Below are 21,972 nucleotides of genomic sequence, written 5' to 3' on the forward strand. Positions count from 1 at the left end.
GCTGTATTCCTAACTCTCTGATCTTTCTCTACCGTGCACTGGTGATAGGGTACCTTCATCTTGTCCTCCTCCCTCAACCTTTTTTCAGCTTCCTTTATATGTGCCTTCCCCCATTAAAATGTAAGGTCCTTATGGGCAGGATCTTTAATTTTTACTTGTATTTTTATTCTCAGCACTTAGCACACTCATAGTAAGCATTTAATAAATGCTTCTTGATTTGAAGTACTATTATGAGTCACTGAGCCTCTCGGTGCCCCCAGGAAACTCTAAAACTTTAGGTACTTAGAGATGAGTTCCCCCTGGATTATTGCAATAGCCTTCCCCGTAAAGAGGCAGCTAGGTGGAGCAGTAAATAGAGTGCCAGGCCTGGAGTCAGAAAGACCTGAATTCCAATTTAGCCTCAGTTACAGCCTAGCTGTGTGACACTGGACAAGTCACTTAACCCACTCTTTGTCTCAATTTCATCAACTGTAAAACGGGGGTCATAAGAGCTTCCACCTCCTAGGGTGGTTGTGAAGATCAAATGTGATATTTGTAAAGTGCTTAGCACAGTGGCTGACACATAGTAGGCACTTAGCAAATGCTTGTTTTCTTTCTTCTTAAAGTCTCTTCCCTCTCTAATCCATCCCTCTATACAGCTGTCAAATTGACCTTTTTTTTTTCTGAGTAATTTAATCATTTTTATTAATGAGGCCAGCAGGTTATTAATAAAAGGATGGTCATTTGGCTTAGACCAAAGACAGTTATGGTGGTGGACTTATAGTTTATATACCCTTCAGTGCAGCAGGTGGTCCATCAAACAGCAATCAAATTAGGCTTTATTATTGGATAGGGGAAGTTGTTGTTGTTTGTCCTTCCTTCTCAGAGAGGACTGTGAATTCAGGGAGGTGAGGCTGTAACATGGAAGTGAATTGGATTTAAGTGAGGGAGGGCTGTGCAAAGTCACCAGCTTTACTTTCTCCTCCCGGAGCCATCTAGGTTGAAATTCTTTTTAACTATAAGTCTAACCATTCTATGGCAGCAAGAGATGAGACAAAATGGGGAAGAATGATGGTCTCTTTGTAAAATAAAGAATCATCATTGCTGTGTCTTTCACATTTGGTTTATTGAAAAGGAAGGTGGTCTTGTTTGAAGATAGATTCTGTGAGGCCAGGGTTTGATAGCATCCCAGACTTCGCCCAAGGCACTTCAGATAGAGTAGAGGCAGCACCAAAATCTCTGAGGAGTCACTGCAGGGGAAACTGAGCCCAGCTTGGGTCCTAGATGTATAAAAGCTAGTTTTCAAAGGCTCTAAGGAAGAACAGTTTGATAAGGGGTGGTGACTTAGATCTCCTCCTCACCATTCCCTGGGGCTTTTAGGCTAGTTACTTGCGGAAAGTATGGCATTTCACTTGAGAGGGAGAATTTTATAATTCCCAGAATTAATTGTGCTAGATGTACTATTTTTAAAAAAACTGATTAAAAATCAGTTCATATCCCCTCTATCCTACAAGTTGACTTAACAAGACCTTGGGCCTCAAGAACCAGTTTGATGCCAGATGATCACTTCACTGCACAAGGATACTGGACTGGGGTGCCAGTCTGGGTGCTGCCACTGACTTACTTTGGACTGTGGACAAGTTCCTTCCGTTTTCAGGGCTTTTCCTCATTTTGTAAAATCAGGAGTTAGAATATATATTTCTGCCAATCCATTTCAGCTCAAAAACTCTCCGATTCTAGGTCAGTTTTTCTTTGTTGCTATCTGTTTCTACCATAGGGAGATTTTGTTCTTTAAAAGCAGATAGGTAAAATCCAGCCTGCCTAGACAAGGTCTGGAGTAAGTTTTGCTCACTTGCCTTGCTCTCTGAGACACTCCTGATGTTGCCTGTTGGAAAAATTCACTCAAGAAGCTGCTTGGGGTGATTTTTCTTCTTAAATACACGAATCTATTTTCTTCTATGTGTCTTGAAGGTGGGATTGAGTGGAAGGGAGGGGATGCCTATGAATGAGGTAGTGGAAGACCTAAGGATGGGGGTCCCTGTAGGCCCAGGAGGAGCTAGCAGTTTGGAAGTCTTAGATCAAAGAAAAAGAATTCTTTTCCAAGGCATTTGTGCTCAGAAATCTCAAGTGTGGTGGCAGCATAGATTTTATGCCTTTTTATGCCTTACCTATGGAGCTGGAAGGAATCAGGGAACCTCAGAAAAGGACCTTCAGCACCAGCATGGCTGATATCTACCCAGTGTTTTAAGGCTTGCGAGTCATCTTACGTACATTACCTCCCACGCCCTTAAAATAGAGAATAGCCTAGCTACAGAACATCTCTTTAGTCCTATTACCTCATATTTTACAGGTTAGGAAACACATCCAGAGCAGGGAAGAAACTTGCCCAGAGTTGATCACACAGTAAATTAGCAAAGCCAGAAACAGAGTTCAGCTCTCCTTGTTCAGGAGAGTTTTCTACTTCACCATGCTACCATCCTTTCTCATCTATCAGCTATTTTAATTCTCCTCACAAAATACCCCTGAGGTATCTTGGGCTGGTGGCATTAACCTAGGATGTCTGTGCTTGGGAGGAAAAGAATTTTGCTTCTCTGGTCCCTAGCTGATATGGTCCTAGGTGACAATTAGAATGTGGCTAGTTAATTCCTTGGCTACATTTTTCAAATAGAATCTATAGGATTTAGTGGAAAGAACCCTGTCTTTAGAGGCAGAGACTTAGGCCCTGAAATGATTCTAAGTTTACAGAATATTCTATTCCTTTTTCAGTTGTGCTGATTGGTGACTCTGGGGTGGGGAAGAGCAACCTCCTTTCACGATTCACTCGAAACGAATTCAATTTGGAGAGTAAGAGTACCATCGGTGTGGAGTTTGCTACCAGGAGCATCCAAGTGGATGGGAAGACTATAAAAGCCCAGATCTGGGACACAGCTGGTCAGGAGCGGTACCGGGCAATCACGTCAGCGTAAGTTCAGCCTGCTCAGACACAAAACGCTGCCTATGTCGAGCTGCATTTCGTTCCTTAGCTTATTCATATCTAGGAAGTTTCTCCAAAAGTGTTTCTTTCACAGTGAAAGCAAGATTTGGATCTAGCAAGGAAGATGTCAGAGTTTGTCTGCATTTCGGCAGTTTCAGTCTGTCCAAAGGCTCCTTCCAGCCAGTAGTCTAAGGCAATCCACCAGAACAACATGCTATAGAGACCCCTGGGAGAGCTTCTTATCTGCTGTCCTTGTAGACACGAGGAGGAAGCTGGTAGGGAAGAATTGCTTTTATCATATTTTCCAAGTCACTGGGAACTGGAGACACTACTAAATGGTTTTCATGCAGTCATTTATAATTAGGTCCTTCTGTATTTTTCATCAGTGTTTCTATACAAAGTAGTTTTATGGGAACATAAACACACTAGGTGCCTCATATTGGTGTTAATCTTTAAGCAGCCTAAACATATATGTTGTTTACATAAATAAATAGACATCATCAAAGACATGTATAACTGGAAAAGGAGGTGGGCTGGTAGTGTAGAGACTGAGGGATAGCAGATCACAGCCCAGGCATTCCACTGTTGTCTCTGAAATGTTAAAAGATATGGAGGAAAGCCTCTAGTATGTAAGGGCAGATCCCCAGCAGAGGGCGAGAATTGTGTGGGTTGGGAAGGCATGAGGTGCTACACTCCATACAGGTAAAGGGAGTACTCACCCCACAGCCAAGAGATCACAGAGTCAGTGCAAAATAGAAATGTGTAATCCATTTATAGAAGCAAAATTTAGCTGGTGTCCTGGAAGGTTCGAGACCCAAAATTACAAGTAAGAGGTTTTACTGAATTTGAAATTTTTCCAGCTATGGAATTTTAAATGTAAGTCACCTTCTATTGTCTAGAATAGTAACTTCTCTTCAGGGGGTCACAAATTGGTCAACATTCGATAGATGCTATCAGTCCTGTAGTTCCTATGGTCTAGTGACCCTGACAGCCAAGAAGTGACCTCCTTAGTGGAATGCCTTCCTTTTGGGAGTTCAGTGTGCCTCTACATTGGGTTTTGAGTCAGTCTTCCCTTTTAATTGTTACACTTGAGATCATTTTGTAACATGCTCGGTGACAGGATTTATTACCTATCTCCAATAATGCCGTGTTTTGGGTAGTGGGATTCAAGGTGAAGTAAAAGAAAGCCACAGTTGATGAGGGTTGTTGAGGCTAAATGAGGCAGGCAAAAGAGTGACCAGTGCCCTCCAAAGAGGAAGAAGTGTAGACCTGTCTAGCTCCTAAGTTGCATTTATCTTTTTCTAGCAAAGAGGTTTCAGCATCTGACAGTCAGCGCCTCTCAGAATATCTTTGTGGCCAAAAGGGAAAACTGCGAGGTGGGTTTGGAGCTGATTAAATGATTGTGTTGCCGTCTGCCTGGAAGGGGGTCTCTGTAGGCTGCTGGCATAGGGCCTGATGCTTGACACTGCTCTTTGTAATTTTTTTTATGTTATTGGGTAAAAACACAGATGGCAAACTTAATTAACCAAATTTGCAGCTGGAAGGCATAACTAATAAGAAAGATAACAGAATGAGGATCTTTTCTAAAAATACTTTTTTTGTTTTAGGAAAATTCACATTTTGTTCAGAATGAGATAAACTATACAAAAATTGTTTTTCCCCACCAAAAATAACAGTAATATTTTCCTCATTATGCCTAGTTAAATCACAAAATTCTAATTTACAAAGTCTCCAGGTTAAAAAATACTTTTGTAGACTGGCACCAAGAGGATGAAATTTCCCAGAGATAACCAGATGGCCTCACAGGCACTTGGTTTGTAATGTTGTGCACTTTTTCATTCTCTGCTTTGGACTATAATTGTTTGTGTACATCTCATTCCCACCTCTTTCCCCCCCCCCCCCCGAAAAGAAACCCAAAACAACAACAAGCTCCACTTAGTATATGTTTGTTTGACTGACTTTGTTGAGGCTGCTTCTCAGACAATGGACATAGAGATCAAAAAGCTGAAGTTTTTCCCAGCTTGGTTGGACCTGCCAGAGCTTGCCTTTCTCAGACATATCCTTTGAGAATCTGGGGTCACCAGCATATGACACTCTGGCATCAAGGGACTGCAGCAGACACCTTCATGGTTGTGAGGGATCAAATGAGGTACAGTGTGTCTGGAAGTACTAAGTCATAAAATGCCATTCAGCACCGAGGCATTTTTACTCCAACATCTGGAGAGGGAGGTAAGGTCTATGCTAAGTAACAACATTGTAAAGGAGAATGTGATCCAGGCACCAGGTGACTGAGACAGACTGTTAGAACAGTGCAGAGGAGCAAGCAAAGAGAATAGGTTCTCCGAGCTGTTAGGGACCTTAGAGATCATCTCATCTCATCCTGCCTCCCACACGGTGAGAATTGCCTCCTCAGCATTCTGGGTAGATAGGCTTGAGTCGTGTTTCTGCCTTTTTTCTGTTTTCTGATTAATGATTGAAAAAAAGTGGGTTACACTTTTGCCCATTTTCTGAGCACTGCTAGATTTCTTACCTTTCTATATTCACGCCTGGCTTACTTTTGGTAAGAAGTGAGAAGAATGAGTTCTCTTATTTTTGTTCCCATTGCACGAAGAGTATGGGTGTCAGTGGGACTTTGTCAAAGGTCATAGGTCCTGGGGATCACCTCATCCATCCATCCATCCAATTTAGGAATCTCATCTACAGCATTTCTGACAGGTCTAGCCTCTGCTGAAATACCTGTAGTAGAACCTTACAAGGTTATCTGTTCCCTTAGGGACCACTTTTCATTGCTCACATGCTTATTGTATTGAGCTGAAGTCTATCTCCCCATATTTTCTCTGCCTTTACTTCCCTACTCCCACCAGCAGTCCCAGTTGTGTCCTCTTTGCCCATGATAGTCCATCAGGCAACTGAAGATCACGATTGTGCCCTTGCCTGCAAATCTTCTTTAATCTTCCTATGACGGTGTCCCTTCCTCAGCCTGGTTGCCCTTCTCTGTTTTGGTTCTGTTGTATATCCTGTCCTAAGAAGGATATTTATGGAGTATAGTAGAACTGTTATCTTCTTTGATTTGAACACTGTAAATCTTTTAATTCAGCCTAAGATCACATTTCTGTTTTGGCCAACAGTGCTAACCAGCACTGTTGGCTCAAATTGAACTTGCAGTCCAGTAAGACTGCCAGTTCTTTTATATGACCTATTGTTTGGCCACACCACCCACATCTTTTATTTTTGTCAGCTCATTTTTTTAACCTAACTTCACATTTATTACCATTATAATTCATTATCTAGATTCTGCCCATCCAGACTGTAAAGATCTTTTCCAGTCTTTGTTTGGACTTCTCCTTTTCTGCAGTAAAGGACCCCTTCCTTTTGCTCCTGAGTGAAGATAAAGGCCAGAGACCCTGATGACACATTCTTAGTAAGAGGGTACTTGGAAAGCCCTGTCTCCTGAGGACTATAGCATTCTTGCTGGACTAGAGAAATCCTGGTTCTTCCTGAGAGAAAGGAAACTCTTGATTGAGTCTTCCCTTCAACAGGATAGACCAGGTCAATTTGAAGCAAAACACCAGGACAGCATTTTGGTAGAGAATCCCTGCTAATAGTAAGAAACTAATCTCCCCATCTGTGCACCTTCTTTCTTTCCTTTTTGAATACGTGCTTGCTGTCAAAGGATCACTTCCTAGATAATAGTAGTTATTCCTGAATGAAAATCTAGCCCAGCTTTTAATGTCCAACTCCTCTGTGAGGGCCCTGTCCTCAATACCTCTGCCTCTGCAAGAGGGAAAGACTGACCTGATGTCCTTGAAATTCTTGCCTGGCCTGCAGGCCAGTTATCCAGGCAGCATCCCCAGTTTGATAAGCATAGAGCTATTGCAGCTGTTATGCTAGGGATGTGTCATTTAATCTTACTACAATTATTATTGTGATTGCCATACATCTGAATAGCTCCTTAGAGTTAAAAAGTACCTTCATTTGATTTTGATGACACTTATAACGTAGACACAACCGATAATATTTTCCCTAATTTATAGATGTGGACATTTGAGTCTTAGAAAAGGTAAGTGACTTGTCAAAGGTCATATGACTAGTAAAAATGTGGATGAAACTGAGACTAGGAAACAGTTTTTGAGACCCCTAAGCCAATCTTCTTTCCACACTGTGATTCTGCATTACTGTATAGACACATATTTCATCTTGAGCTTCAGTGATGTTCCTATCTAAATACCAGTTCCCCAGTTTGGAAGGGATCCATTCTTTTGCCTGGCTGTAGATGAACACTGAGTTAGGAGACTTGGGAGGTTTGGCGGTGGGGCTGGGGGATGTAGAGTGATGCATATTGGCCACGAGACCTGTGAATCCCTATAGGCTGACCACATTTGAGATGTGACGGAAAGGGATAAGGGTATGCCAGATATATGCAGAGTAAAGTAATTTCACTGGGTAAAGAGGAAAACATTAAACCAGGGAGATCAGAAAAGGCCACATGTAGGGCTTGGCGCCTGAATTGTGCTTTGAAAGAAGTTAGGGATTCTACAAGACGTGTAAGAGAAAATATTTCAAATAGAGGGTAACCTGCGCAAAGATGTGGGGGTGGGAGATGGAAGTTTGTATCTAGGAAACAGCCAATAGGTCAGAAGCTGACTGTGTGATAATGTGTGCAAGGAGGAGTAATGTGAATCAGTCCAGAAAGCTAGGTTACAGCCAGGCTGGGGAGGTTCAGATGCCTCACAGAAGGGGATGTATTTGATTCCAAAGAGAATGGAGAACCCTGAAGCTTCGTGAGCAAGGCAGTGGAATACCAGTCTGATAGTTTGTGTGGAGGAGGGATTGAGGAGGTGAGGGAGACTAGAGGCAGGGACCAGTTGTAAAGCATGACGGATAATGAGGGTTAGAAATAGACTGGTGGATATGGGAGTGAAGAGGTGGAGCAGATGTGAGGGAGAGTGAAGAATCCCAGGATGTAACCCTAAGTGACAGGGAGGACCCTCCATAAAAATAGGGAAATTAGGAAGTGGGGTAGGTTTTAGGAGAAGATCCCGAGTTCTGTTTAGAAACTGTTGAGTTTAAGATCCCTTTGGGATATCCAGATAGAAATGTCTGGCAGGCTGGCAAGTGGTGATGCGTGGTTGTGGCTCAGGATACATAGACTTGGTAGTGATCTGCTTGCAGAGAACGATTTAACCTACGGGAACTGATGAGAGCGCAGACTATCCAAACAGATGAGAGGAGGGCCTAGGATTGGGTCTTTTGAGGGTGGGACGTGGATGATAACCACAGGACGCTGAGAAGGAGAACCAGGAAAGCGCAGCCTTGGAGGAAGGGGTGGTGAGCAGTGTCAGACGCTGCAGAGTCATCACGAAAGCTGAGGCCTGAGAACAGCTTGTTGGATTTAGCAGCTAGTAAGTCATTGGCGCACCCGTAGTAAATGCAGCTTCACATGGGTGGTAGGGTAATTGGAAGTCTGCAACAGGCTGAGAAGTAAAGGCATAGTTGGGAGAGGGCTGGGAGTGCATTCTTCTTTGTCAATCTTTAAGTAGAGGCTGAATGAGCACTTGCAGAGGAGGAAACTGAGGTTGGGAGAGGGAGAACAAACAATGAGGTGGGACGTAGCTAGAAATAGAACCTGGTATTCCTGACTCCCAGCTTAGGGCTGCAATTGGTAGAGATTTCTCTTCAGGTTTGTGTTGGACTAGATGACCTCTGAAGTCATGTCCAACTCAGATTCTGTGATTCTGTACATTCCTGATGAGTAAAATTCCACGTGACAACAGAGATGTGGGAGAAAATAGCATGAGAGTATGGTGTACTTGTCAAAGGAAGTAGTCTTGGGTGGGTGAGGACTCTGGGGACCTTGGTGCAGTGGCGCCAGAAAGCATGAGAAAGGCCTTATTTTATGGGGCTGAGATCATTGACTTTAGGCAGCCCTTGGTAAGGTAGTTCCTGGCCGAGTTTCTGGGTTTTGTTTTAATCTCTGGTTTTTAAAGAATACGTGGTGCTAGAATATAGCTTGAAGCAAAAGCCCGACTGGAATAGGCAGTGTGGTTACTTGGCCAAATTAATGTCCTGCTGATCTTTTCTCAGGTACTATCGAGGGGCTGTGGGAGCCCTGTTGGTCTATGATATTGCCAAGCACCTGACATATGAGAATGTGGAACGTTGGCTGAAAGAACTCCGTGACCATGCTGACAACAACATTGTGATCATGTTGGTGGGGAACAAGAGTGACCTGCGCCACCTCCGTGCCGTGCCCACTGATGAGGCCCGGGCATTCGCAGGTGGGTGGCCTTGGTCTAGGGGCATTCCAGAAGGTGGGGAACTTGAATCTGGAAGCTTTCTCTGCCCTGCCCTGGGATTGAGCTCAGTGCCTTCAACTCAGTTCAACAAATAATTCCTTAGTCCCTTGCTGCTGTGCTAGACCCTGTACTAGGTATCTGAATGGAAACATTAAACATGACTCAGTCTCTGTCCTCTTGTAACTTATTATACTATAGCAGGGGAAAAATCATAATTCTTTGATCTCGAGTGTTTTAAGATTTACGAAGCACTTGCCTCACAATAACCGTGTGAGGGTAGGTGGTACAGTTATAATTATTTCCATTTTATGTATAAGGAAACCAGGGCTCACAGAGGTTGTGACTTGCCTGTAATCACAGAGCTGGTAGGTGTCAGGGGCTAGAATCAAATCCAGGCCCTCTCATCCCTAGTTCTGTGCTCTCTCCACTGTGCCTTGTATTGCAGACCTTCATCTTCTGTTTCTCCATAATGTAAAAGATAATAAAACTGGTCTATTTATGAGAAGCTTTACCTTTTAAAAAAAAAAAGTTTTCCCTTTGCCCAAAAGAATTTTCTGCCTATTAGGGAGAATAAATACTTTTGAGTGGAAAAACTCAGCTAAGTATATGTGAGTCATATGAGCTCTGGGTTAAATTTTAATGTAAAGGTATCAGCCTCTATGTGTTGAAGGTCAGGCTTTCTTTTTTCCTCAGAGCCATGTAAATGTGTGCCTTTCTTGACACAGTTCTAAATAATTCTTTATAGACTAAATCCTGGTTTCCCATTGACTTTGTCTTCTCTTGAATGGCTGGTAATTTTTTAATACTGGCTTTGCTGAAAGTGCTTTTAGCCTGTAGAGCAGGGCCATCAATACCCTCTAACTCACTTACCCTAAGTTCTGAGTTTGTACCTACCTTACACTGTTTGTCCCACATGCAGTTTTCCTCATATGTGTGGACTTGGCAAAACCTCCCATCTTGCCTGCTAAGAGGTTGTTAAGTTTGCATTGGGTGATGGTTGTAGGTCAGAGCTTTTCCATGTGGAGTTATATACCCTGTCAGTAGGGAAGAAAAAGGAGAGAGAAGAAGATTGAATCACAGTTGAGATATTTAAAGGGTTGACTCCCAATTAAAGGGACAGTAATAAGTTTCTTTATCAAGCAAAGATTTCCATACTGAGAACTACTTTGCTTATGTATCCATTTCATAGATTCCCATTTCCCACATATTGTTATTATATAGTAGGGCTTTCTGCATAATATTTATAGGTTGTATATTAATGAGCCTCACTTTACAATATACAGACATACGTATTTACACATGCTTACTTCAGTGTTGTGTAATTACATTAGCGCAGGTGGACAATCCCTATTGATGCAGGTCAAAACCCCTTTAGGACTTAGTCTTCAAAAGTTTCTACGATGAAAAATTCATCACTCTGAGGGTGAGCTGGTATTGAGCTTACTTAACTGGTTTTGGTCCTCAACCCACAGCCCTATACAGCCCCTGGGGCCTGTCTTGGGAGCTTCTTCAGTTTGGTTGGGAGCTGCCAGACCTCACCCACTTGACAGAACCTTTGGGATGCCAGGGTTGCTTCTATTCCGTAAGCAGTGAGTCATTGTAGGAAGACTTTTAGAAAGGGTGGTTACTCCCCATAAATCACAACATATGCGCAGACATGTGTAAAAAAAAAAAACCAAAAACTAACTAGGCCTGAGATTTCAATGATATATGGAACTTCGGGTAAAAAATTCCTTCCACCAATGCAGATCAGCCATACTCTGCAACTTGTTTTATTAGAGATTTGTCTGGGGCACTGAAGGTAAGGGCCTTGATCCGGTGACACATCTAGTACATGTGAGTGGCAGGACTCGAATTCAGGTTTTCCTAACTCTGAGCCTGTCCCCTGTGCCAAACTGCTCTTCCAAAGATGTGTGTGTGTCTGTGTGTGTGTGTATGTATGCATGCACACACACATATATATGCGCGCACACACATACACACACACACATGGACAAATGTATGTGTTCCTAGAAATTCATGTATATGTATTGACCCATATAAATTCACATACATTGGAAGCTCCTGTGTTCACTGTGAGAGTAAGAGACAGCTTTGTAGGTTTCTTGGGTCCTAAAGGTAAACACGGTATTTAAGGACTCCAGAGTTAATTAGTAAGTCAGTCAACAAACATTTATAATGTGGCCAGAAGCAAGTAAAGGAGGAGAGAGATCTGCAGTACAGTACAAAGCCCATGAGGAGAGACTGCAGTACAAGAAGGAGGAACAGTCTGGCTGCCCAGAAGCAGAGGGGAGACTGATCTAATAAAAGGAAGGAAGCTCCAAAGATAAGTCATCAGAAGACTAGGGAGGAAGAGAAGAGAGGTCAGCAACTGCCTGTGCCCTGGGAGTCTACGAAGGTTCTTTAGGAATTGGATCTGCAAGCTGAAGAAAGGAAAAGGGGATGCATTGTAAAAGGGCAAGACTTCAAAAGAGTAAAGCTCCTGGGAGTGAGTTCTGAGGATACAGATCCAGAGAAACCTAGCTGGAGGAGTGAGTGCTTATGACAGTGACTGGTAGTGACGACGTTAGAGATTTTATGGAACGTGTGCAGATGAAGCTAAACAGAAATAGGGAGAGGAACAGCTGTCCAAAGTCCTTCAGGAAATACTTGAGGGAGCATGGTAGTAAAGTGGGGCCTTCAGTTAAATTGCAATCACTGAAACATGCCAGTAGGGAAGGATTTGTACCCTTGTGTTCAGCATTGACATGCATTTGTAAGCTTCATACTTGAAAGTAATGCAGTTTATTTTAGGGGAAAAAAATCCAACTTGTACAGATTTGATAAATTTTTTTTCCCATCGTTTGCTCATTTTCCCAGCCTGTTAGTTGATTTTTAACTCTTTGTTAAGGTGCACCCAGGGTGGAAGGCACACTGTCCCAAGCTTCAGGGGTTTTGTGCAGCTGTTTTCAGAGATACTTGTAGGGACCTGTGAGTTTTCAGTTCTTCCAAGGAGGTATGATCTAAGGAGAGGTGTTTATTGCTCTGATCTGTGAGCGACCACAAGCACTCTTTTCTGCCCTGGAACTGGGAGGAGGGTCCCCTCTTTCACTGAAGCCCAAAGCTCTGCTATGCTAGTGTTCCTCCTCGCCCTGGAACTGCCGCTGAGGACCCCGATCCACGTATGGGCAAAAGCAATAGAGTCCTGCCTCAGTGCTAGCAAAAAGACCCCTGTAATCTTCTGACCAGTTTTTCAACCCCTTGACCATCTGTGGGCTGAGAGCTCTGGAAGCAGCCGCTGCCACTGCTGCTGATTCAATCACTCCCAAGGCCTGATCTGTGTTTGCTGGGGCTGGGGCCAGGGCTGTGCTGGCATGGGCTGCACTAGATTGCACTCCTCTCTCACCTTGGCGTAACATAACCTTTCCTGCTGCCCTTCCAAGTTGTCTTGGGCTGGAAATTTGTTTCACTCCATCTTTTTGTGGGTTCTGCTGCTCTAGAATTTGTTTAGAGTTATTTTAAAAAGATATTTGCAAGGGTTTGGGGGAGAGCTCAGGCAAGCCCCTGCCTTTACTCCACCATCTTGGCTCCGCCTCTGAGATTTGATAAATCTTGATCAGGACATTTTTCCTGGCATGGTGGACTTAGTAGTCAGTCACACTTGGAGTTGAGTCCCACCTCGGATACTTAACAGCTGGGATACCCCAGACAAAGTCATTTAAGCATATTTCTTCAACTGTAAAATGGGGATAATATCTAGTATCCACCTCACAGGGATCTTATGAGGCTCAAATCAGATAACGAATAGAAGATGCTTTGTCAACTTGTAAAGCTGTACTGAGGATGACATAGAGGTTGGGAGCCTGGGTCATGAATAGTGGTTCCTTAGAAAGTAATAGGAAAGCTGGAAGAAGGGAGGAAGATTTTGGGGAAGGATAATGAGTTGTGTTTTTCAGGATGTTGAGTTTGAGATGCCTCTGAGATGTCCAAAAGGCAGTTGATAATGGAGGACTAGGGTTAGGAAAGAGGTAAGGGCTGGGCAAATATACCTGGGAATTATCTGTGTAAAGGTGCTATTTGAACCTGTGGGAGCTGATAAGATCACCAAGCAAGATAATGAAGAGGGAGAAGAGAAGAGGGTTCAGGACAGACCCTTTGAGAGGACACCTGTGGTTAGTGGGAATATCCTAGAGGAAGATCCAGCAAAGGAGAATGAAAAGGAGCTGTCAGATGGGAGAACCAGGAAAGAGCAGGTAATCAACAGCATCAAGTGCTGGGGCTAAGGAAGAAGGTATTCGAATTGTGACCAAGTAAACGGTCATTGATAACTTTGCAGAGAGCAATTTCAACTGACTGATGAGGTCCGAAGCAAGATCGCAGAAGAGTTAGAAGTAAATGAGAGTAGAAGCACTAGTGTAGACAGCTTTCTCAAGGAGTTTAGTGGAAAAGATGAAGAGAATTACAGGGCAGTAGCTGGCACGGTGGGGTCAGTGAGGGGTTTTTAAAGATGGGGAAGACATAGGCATGTTTGTAGGCAGCGGAGCAGGAGCCAGTAGATGGAGATTGAGTATTATACAGAAAATGGAGATGATAAGAGTGAGCAACCTGTTAGAGAAAACAGGAGATGATGCAGTCAAGGGTGCATGGAAAAGGGGTGTGCCTGGCAAGGAGAAAGTCCGCTTCTTGGTGTGAGAGAGGGGTGAAGGAAGACACAGGAGATATCTGAATAAGGGGGGGGGGAAAGAGGGATCTCTTAACAAGTGGCCTCAATTTTTTCAGGGAAGTATGAGTCAAGGTCCCCAGATAAGAAGGTGGGGAGAAAATGGTACTCCAGAAGGAGAGAGTCTGGAATAGCCACAGTCATGAGTGGGATAACAAATGGGTTGGTAGGATAGAAAAGCACTGCCTTCCAACAGTGAGGACCCAGGTGAGATTATGTAACATAAATTTGTAGTGGACCCAGTTTGTGATTTCTTCCAGTGCCATGCACAGCAAAGCTGTCATGCTGTGAGCAAGCCAAGGTTGGGGTTAGAGGGCAGGATTGCTAGCAGGGGATTGTGTAAAACTGAACTAATTCACTAAGAGGTCATAGTAAGGAAGAGGGGGTGTCAGGATGTTCCCAGGCACTAACTAGAATTACCTGCTCTTTGTTTCAGAGAAAAACAATTTGTCTTTTATTGAGACATCTGCATTGGATTCAACCAACGTGGAAGAAGCCTTTAAGAACATTCTCACAGGTGAGCAGTGCCTTGGCCTGGGGTGGGCGTGGCAGGGCTGGTTAAACCTTGGCCTGAAGCAGGAATCCAGGAAGCAATTCGGTGGTTTTAGTGGCAGAAATTATGAATAGCTCATACATCATCTATAGCCCCTTGCTTACAAAGTGTTTTTTATCCAGTAACTCATTTATTCACTGATGTACTCTTAAGAATTAAGAACACAAACTTTTAGTCACTAAAAATAGCTTTGCAAAGTCAAAAGAGCTGTGGCCTGGAGAATCAGGAGACATGGGTTCTAGTGCTAGGGATGCCCTCAGGTCTACATATGACCTGAGGTAAATCTCTTTCTTTCTTTATAAAATAAGGGTTTGAACTAGGTGGTTTTTGAGGATCCCTTCCAGCGTAACATTCTTGGAGATTCTGTAATAAGAAATACACCATATTGCTACATTATGGTCAGTATGGAGAGAGGGAACTGAAGGAAGAGAGAAAAAACTGTAGGGAAGGTAAAAAGGGAGAAGGGAGAAAAAGTGCAGGGGGAACATGGTAGTTTAGAAAAACATCTTCCTGGGGAAATCTAAGCAGTGGATAGAGTGCTAGACCTGGAGTCAGGAAAATCTGATGTGGCCTCAGGCACTAGCTCTGTGACCCTGGGCTGTTTGCCTCAGTTTCCTTATTCTGTCAAATGAGCCGGAGAAGAAAATGTCCAACTGCTCCAGTATCTTTGCCAAGAAAACCCCAAATGGGATCACAAAGAGTCAGACACATCTGGACAACAACAACATGGGGAAATAGCTAGTCTACTCTTGTTTCCGGGCTTAAAAGTTTATTTCAAAAGTAAAGCTTCAATGTTTATATTTCACAAAAAGCTTTTAAAAATTTTATGTGACTTAGGTTTTTAGGAATTTTAAGCTATAAAAGTCCCTTTGACATTCAAAAGAGTTCAGATTGGTGGCAGCCAGGTGGTGCAGTGGATAGAGCACCGGCCCTGAAGTCAGGAGGACCTGAGTTCAAATTTGGCCTCAGACCAACCACTTGACACTTACTAACTGTGTGACCCTGGGCAAGTCACTTAACCCCAATTGCCTTTAAAAAAAAAAATTCAGATTGGTGGATCATCCAGAGGTTAATACTGCTTTTTTTAAAATGACTGAAGGTAGGGGCAGCTAGGTGGCGCAGTGGATAGAGCACCAGCCCTGAAGTCAGGAGGACTTGAGTTCAAATGCGGCCTCAGACCAAGCAGTTAACACATACTAGCTGTGTGACCTTGGGCAAGTCACTTAACCCCAATTGCCTCGCTAAAAAAAAAATGACTGAAGGTTATACTTAGAAATAGCACTTGTTTAGTTGTTTGGAATTTCCCCCCCTCTTCCCTCTTCCCCTCCCCTCCTCCTTCTGGGGTTGATTGGTCCCAGCTGTTGGCAGAAAGCCCCCTCTAGAGGCTTTCCGGTACTTGTTCACAGCTCCACAGCTGCTTAAATCAGATCCCTAGAAATTCTTCTCTGAACGGGACAGTCATAGTAACTCTCTAGGTGTGGAGTTACTATAAGGCTGTAGGATATAGTCAGAATAGTATTTTCTCATAGGTTTTTGATGAAATTAAGCTAACATACAGATGTAAGTATAGTGTAGTGTGGTATAATATGTAGTATAGTATGCAGCCCATTGTTTGTCCCTGGTGTAGATGCCGTGAATACATTTAGGTCCAGGAAGTAGAGATAGGAGGTGATGATGGTAAACATGCTGTTCAGCAAAAGCAATAGACTATATCACTGCCTGAGAGATCCAGGTGATTCTTCTGTCTGTATTTGACAATCAGAGCCTAAGTGGCTCCAGATGATCGAATGTACTGTCACTGGAAGGGTGGCAAGGGCGGAAGTAGGGTGTGACCTATTGCAGAGGTATGCCTAAGTAGGACAGCTCTCTGTCAGTTTTCTAATACATTTAGATAACTTGGCAAGTAATTACCTAAAGCAAAACTCAGAGGGAAATGAAAGCTAAGGGTTTGGGGAAGCCTGGGAACAGCCAGAAGTTGGAGTTGCTGGGGAGTCAGTGAATGGGATGTGGAGGCTGTGGCATTCCCAGCCCCTTGTACCTTGTCCCACATGCAGCAAAAATCACTTCAGCTATACTGTTACTGCCAGAAACTCACCGCTCTTCTGGGGTGCCAGAATTAGTTATGTAGCCCAGCATCTTTTATTGCCAGGGAAGGTCATCTTGTGGTGGGAGGTCATATCTGTAGGATTCTGTTACCAATGCCTGTGTTACCATTAGGGTTATGCTGCCTACCTCCTGGGGTATAGGAAGGACAGGAGCTGACCAGATTAGACAGCGTTGGCCCCTGGGAGAAGAGAGTGAGAGTGATCCAGAACTGCCTTTGGGTCCTGAGGCTGGACGCATCCCCATCCTCAGCCTCCCTCCAGGAAGCCCCTGGCACAGGAATCATGGAGGAGGGAGTTGTGCCACCCTGCCCCAGACCTGACCACATATATGTTCAGTGGGGTGGCAGAGAAGTCTAGGTGAAGCCATTGCAGTAACCCAGGAGGGTACATTAATTCCCTCTCCCAGGACCCCGTTGCTGTTTTTACTAAACAGCTAACTGCTTTGTGGTTCAGCCATCTCAAAAACAAAGAAACAAACAAACAAACAGAAGCCCTTCCAGGTAGGTGGTGTTATTATCCCCATTTTACAGTTGAGGAAATTGAGGCAAACAGAGGTCAAGTAACTGGCTCAGGATCCCTTCCACATATGTCCTTTTGTTTCCCCCAAGGCTACCTTAGCATGACATACCTGAAATATGTATGAGAAGCACCTGACCTGTTAATGCATGCATTCCTCAAGCTCCCTGGTGACTAGAGGGAGACAAAAACAAGAAGCTCATCTTACTGTTGGAAAGTTGAGGCATAGCTGAAGGAAGAATGGAAGTTTTGTGTGTTGGAGTTGAGAGTGAATCCCATCTTCACTGAAAGTTGGTGTTAAGGTTGGGAGTGATGGCCCCTAACACCTTTGTTCCAGGGCCTGCTTGATTCTATGTAAAGGGAAAGAGGGGGTTGCCAGGACTGCATCTCTCTGTGTTCCTGGGCTCCCTCTTTGCTTATGTCTGTTTCTGCTTCTTGTCTTGAACCAGGGACAAAATGTTTAGCTCTGTGGGGCACAGCTTTGAGCTGTGTGTTTTTCTGCTGACCTTGGCAGGGCCCTCTCCTGCTTTGCTAACCCAGAGTCTGTATGCCCACAGAGATTTACCGCATCGTATCCCAGAAGCAGATTGCTGACCGCTCTGCACATGATGAATCTCCCGGCAACAATGTGGTAGACATCAGTGTCCCCCCTACCACCGATGGACAGAAATCCAACAAGCTCCAGTGCTGCCAGAGCCTGTGACCACCCGCGCCCAGAGGCGCCTTCCCTGCCCGCCCTTACCTCGCTGTGCTTCAGTTAGAAACGTGTGTGCACGTCTTTGCAGTTGTCTCCTGTGATTCAGTGACTCTTTGTCATCCTCGTTTCTTCCCCCATCCCCAACGTCCATCTTCGAGCATTAACTGTAGGCCAAACCCCCCTTTCCTCTCAGGCTCCCAGGGGAGTGGGCTGACCTTGGGCCTGGTTGTCTAGTGATTGGTGGGAGGAGGAGGAGGAACCAAGACTTCATTTATCACGGCTGAAGAAAGACATACCTACACTGATTTGCTTTTGCATTTAGCCCAACTTTTTCTTAAACTCTTAGATCTCTGGGGAACATGGGGAGCAGGGAAGGGAGGAGGTGTGCTGAAATTAAAGAGGGAAAAAATCTTTTCCTCAGATGTCCTGTTGTGTCCAATTGGGATCCTTCGATGAGCACTGGGGGTTCTCATTTGGTGGTGGAAGACCCATGGTGAGGCTGCTGGTGACACAGTCCCCAGATTTTCCTCCCTTCCTTGTGGCTAGCCTCTGGGCCTGGTCCTAGGGAGAGTCATTACTGGGTACCTCTTGCCCCAGGGAGGAGACTCAGGAGTCCAGGGGCAGGCTGAGATGATGGAATGATTTGTCAGCCACCAGAGAGAATCCTCTTCCTCAATCAGAGCATCCAGCAAGTGCCGGCCCTTCCTTTGCGGCTTCTCCCTCCGCTCCCAGAACCCTGACCAGCTTCAGCCTGTGCAGGCCCTTGGTAATCTCCTTTCTGCCCACAGCCCCCTCTCCAATCCACCATCTTGCCTGAGACCCATTTGCAAGGGAAGCAATATTCTCATGTTTTGTATATAACTGCACTTAGAGTTTTTGGGTTTTGTTATTGTAGAAAAACATAGATTCTTTATACATTTTGTAAGATTTATGCCAAATCATAGCATCTCAACCCTTTCCCTCACCTTTTTATTCTTTAACAGTTGACTCTCATGGGCTATAATTTTTCTTGACCTTTACTAAAATGTATGATTCTATTTCCTGTATGCAACTGTGTTCCTTCGCCCTTTCCTCATTTCCTCAGTGCCAGGATGCTATTTGCAACAGTTATACTTTTCCTGATGCCCACTAGCCTCAGCAGCAATCTTGACCACTGCACATCTTTGTCTGGTACAACAAGAGAAACCTGATCACACTCCCATTTTCTAGAGGGTCAGGCTAAAGTTGGTAATGGTCCAGTCAGGCAGTGAGCTTTCCCCAGCCATGTGTGCTTGTTTGCATAGTACACTGAGATTAGCCGAAGGAAGAGGGAGGACTGCTTAGCTGTGCCTCTGAGCATGTTGGCTGCAGGCAGACTAGTGTCACATGCTCTCGCTGGGGTGGGATGCCCTACTCCACCCCCTTTGCATGTCAGGACCTTGTCCTAGTGGTACAACCTGCATCTTGTGAATGGGTGACAGGGGAAAAGTGGAGCTAACATTCCAGGCATTGTTTGAAAGCTAGCTTTTGGAATAAGACGGAGGGGTTTTTCCAGTTGTGCGTGTAAAAGACAAAGACGTCTTCCCAAGGTTAGTTGATAACCTGTTGGAGTTACTCTGGAATCTTTGCCAAGTGAGAACTAGCTGTTCTGGAGCATTTAGCCTTCAAGGTGTGTGTGCTATGGATTCAGGAAGGTGTCCAGGGCCCTGGCCTTGTTGCTCTCCTACATGGAAGGGTTTCGTTGATGGGTCTCCTAGGCTGATGTGAGGCTTGGGTTTCAGCCAGCTGCCAGCTTCAGAGCACAGGTTGTTGCGTGAAGTCTCTTCCTTACATCAGAGGTCCCAACATTGGCAGCAGCATTTTGGAAGTGGCTGGAGTAGAATGGATGAGGGTCTGTCTGTGTGTTGGAGTCAGTGAATCTGTACTTTCACTGGCCTTAAAGGCGAGGCAGGGCCTTAATCTCTGCTCTGTTGGCCCTTTGGTGTAGTTTCTCTTCCTTGTCATCCCTGGGCTGCTTTTAATGTACTGGTCTTTTAAATTTACAGGGAGTTTGCTCTTTATTGAGGAAGGCCAGTGATTTCTGGGCAGGGGAGGTAAGGGAGGAGCCACTCAGGAGTCATTTGTCTTCTTGTTGGCCTCACAAACTGCCGCTCCTTTGAGGAGGAGTCAGGCTAGGAAATGCAGCTTCTTTCCCTTTGAAGTGCCCTGTTCCATGCCTCCATGAAAGTTCAGGCCAGGGTAGTATATTTAGTACTCCCGGGCCTTATTCAAAGTCCCTTGACTTGCTTCTCAGCTCTACGGTAGGAAATTGTTCCAGCCCTCAACAATTTAATTGGGTCTTTCCCTTCTGCCCCAAAGCTTGAGCTGAGACTGGAGCTTGTTGGGATGGGTTGGTGGAAATTTTAACTTGGTGACATTCCGGGGCCCCCAAGACTCCAGGAGCCAATGGCTGCTGCTGGCCGTGGGTAGGAAGGACTGTTGAAACTGGAACCATTTGACTCAGTCCTTCAGCCTGCCTTTCTGAGATTTCTAGGAAGATGTAGAAATGGTTTTGTGGTTGTGGCAGGGGTAGAGCTCTGGGACATGTACAGGAACATTAATTATTCAGGATTCAAGCCTCCCAAGACACCACCAAGTTCCTGACAGCTTATCTAACAGCCTAATGACCACCCCTTCTCTTTCAGACCAGGGCCAATATCACAGAAAGGGAAGATGGACTCTGGATAACCCTTCTAGGTTATGACTTCCTTTGACTAAATTATTCAAGTTTCACCAGCTTAGAGGCCTTCATACTACAGCCACTCTCCAGGGCAGTGTGAAATGACTCTTAGCTATCCTGTCCTGGACAGCTGTCTTCCAGGACCCTGCTGCTGCTATCTGGTTTCTTGCCTGGGGGTGAAGATTAAGGCCTTTTATTTTTTCTTGGCCTCTTCTTTCATTATCCCTGTGGATAATCCAAGTTAGGAGTATAGGGTCCCAGCTAGCCTTGGCCATGAGACAAGCAGGCCTGGGTCCACCTGGTGCCTTCTGCTTAAGAGTTGGGGTTGGCCTTTTCCCACCTCTTCCTTGGCATTATTGGTCCTCACTTCCACTTTGGTAGCATACTAAGTCTGCTACCTGCTGACTTTCTTTGGCAGCTAACTTGCATCTAGGTGTTTATGAAAAAGTTATTGCCTAGGAGAAGAGACTTCTGACCTAAGTGGCATAGGGCAGAAAATGTGAGTCATGTGGCTTGAGACACGCCCTCAAGTTCTGAGGGATTCAGTATTCTAGCTCATGGGCAGTTCTGGAAGATGCTTTTCTTTGGAATGACAGGCTGGCAAGCCACCAAGGGCCCTGAGCCAGTGAACAGCAACTAAGAGGAAGTATGCTTGGGTTGGGGAAACTGACCAGAATCCCCTACTCCCCCCCCCACTCCTCCAACACCCACCTACTGGGATTACGGGTAGGGTGACTAAGCTAGCTGTAAGGAGTCTTCCTGACACAGGCCAAATTTCTGGGTGTGGTCAGGTTGGTCAATAGTGGACATTGCTGAGTAATTGCTACGCCACAAGCGGGCTTAGTCTGCATGGGAAAGCCAGGGCTGGTGCAGACCTCTGCTCATTCATATATCTGTTTCTTCTATTCCACAGCACTTGTATTTAGTTGAGTGCAACCTTCTTTGTAAATAGAGCCCTGCATCCCTGGATTTGTGCATGGTTATTCTGTGTTGTGGATATAAAGATTGCCATACCAAAGTGTCTGTCTCCGCCCAGTCCTTCTCTCCCATAGAGAGGGGGTTGGAGGGGGGTGGGGAAGGGAAGGTGATGGTGATGAGAGAAGGGGATTAGATGGAAAGGATGGTTAAGCTGCTCCAGATAGTTAGAAACAGGAGTTGGTTGAGTTGCTCACTCCTTAAGGTGTACAGCTGTACCCAGGCCTGATAATGTGTAAATCTGGCCAGTCCACTCTCAGGAAGACTTTCTGGATTGGCCAGAATGCACCTAACACTCCTCCTAGGGGTCCTTGTTTTCCCTCTAGACTTGAAAGCTAGCAGTGGTAGGAGACTCTTCCTGAGTCCTTCAGGATGGCTTTGCTCTTATTGGAATTGTACCCGCTGCAGAAAATGCCATTTGAAATCTCCTGCCTGACTTAATTGTATGTTCAATAGCTGGCCAGCCTGGGAACAAACTTA

At 44.8% G+C, this 21,972-nt stretch overlaps 1 protein-coding gene across 2 annotated transcripts in view; it reads left to right on the forward strand.

Moving 5' to 3' along the window:
• Positions 1–21,535, forward strand: part of RAB11B (RAB11B, member RAS oncogene family) — a 35,584-nt gene extending 14,049 nt beyond the window's left edge. For both annotated transcript variants that reach the window (XM_020978186.2, XM_020978185.1), the window contains exons 2-5: positions 2,746–2,941; positions 9,038–9,231; positions 14,385–14,465; positions 17,680–21,535. In XM_020978186.2, coding sequence (XP_020833845.1) covers positions 2,746–2,941; positions 9,038–9,231; positions 14,385–14,465; positions 17,680–17,825 — 617 coding nt within the window. In that variant the 3' untranslated portion in view covers positions 17,826–21,535. The remainder of the gene's footprint in view (positions 1–2,745; positions 2,942–9,037; positions 9,232–14,384; positions 14,466–17,679) is intronic.
• Positions 21,536–21,972: the final 437 nt, after the last annotated feature.

Source organism: Phascolarctos cinereus, unplaced genomic scaffold (assembly GCF_003287225.1).
Source record: "Phascolarctos cinereus isolate Bilbo 61053 unplaced genomic scaffold, phaCin_HiC Scaffold_4;HRSCAF=312, whole genome shotgun sequence".
Lineage (NCBI taxonomy): Eukaryota > Metazoa > Chordata > Mammalia > Diprotodontia > Phascolarctidae > Phascolarctos > Phascolarctos cinereus.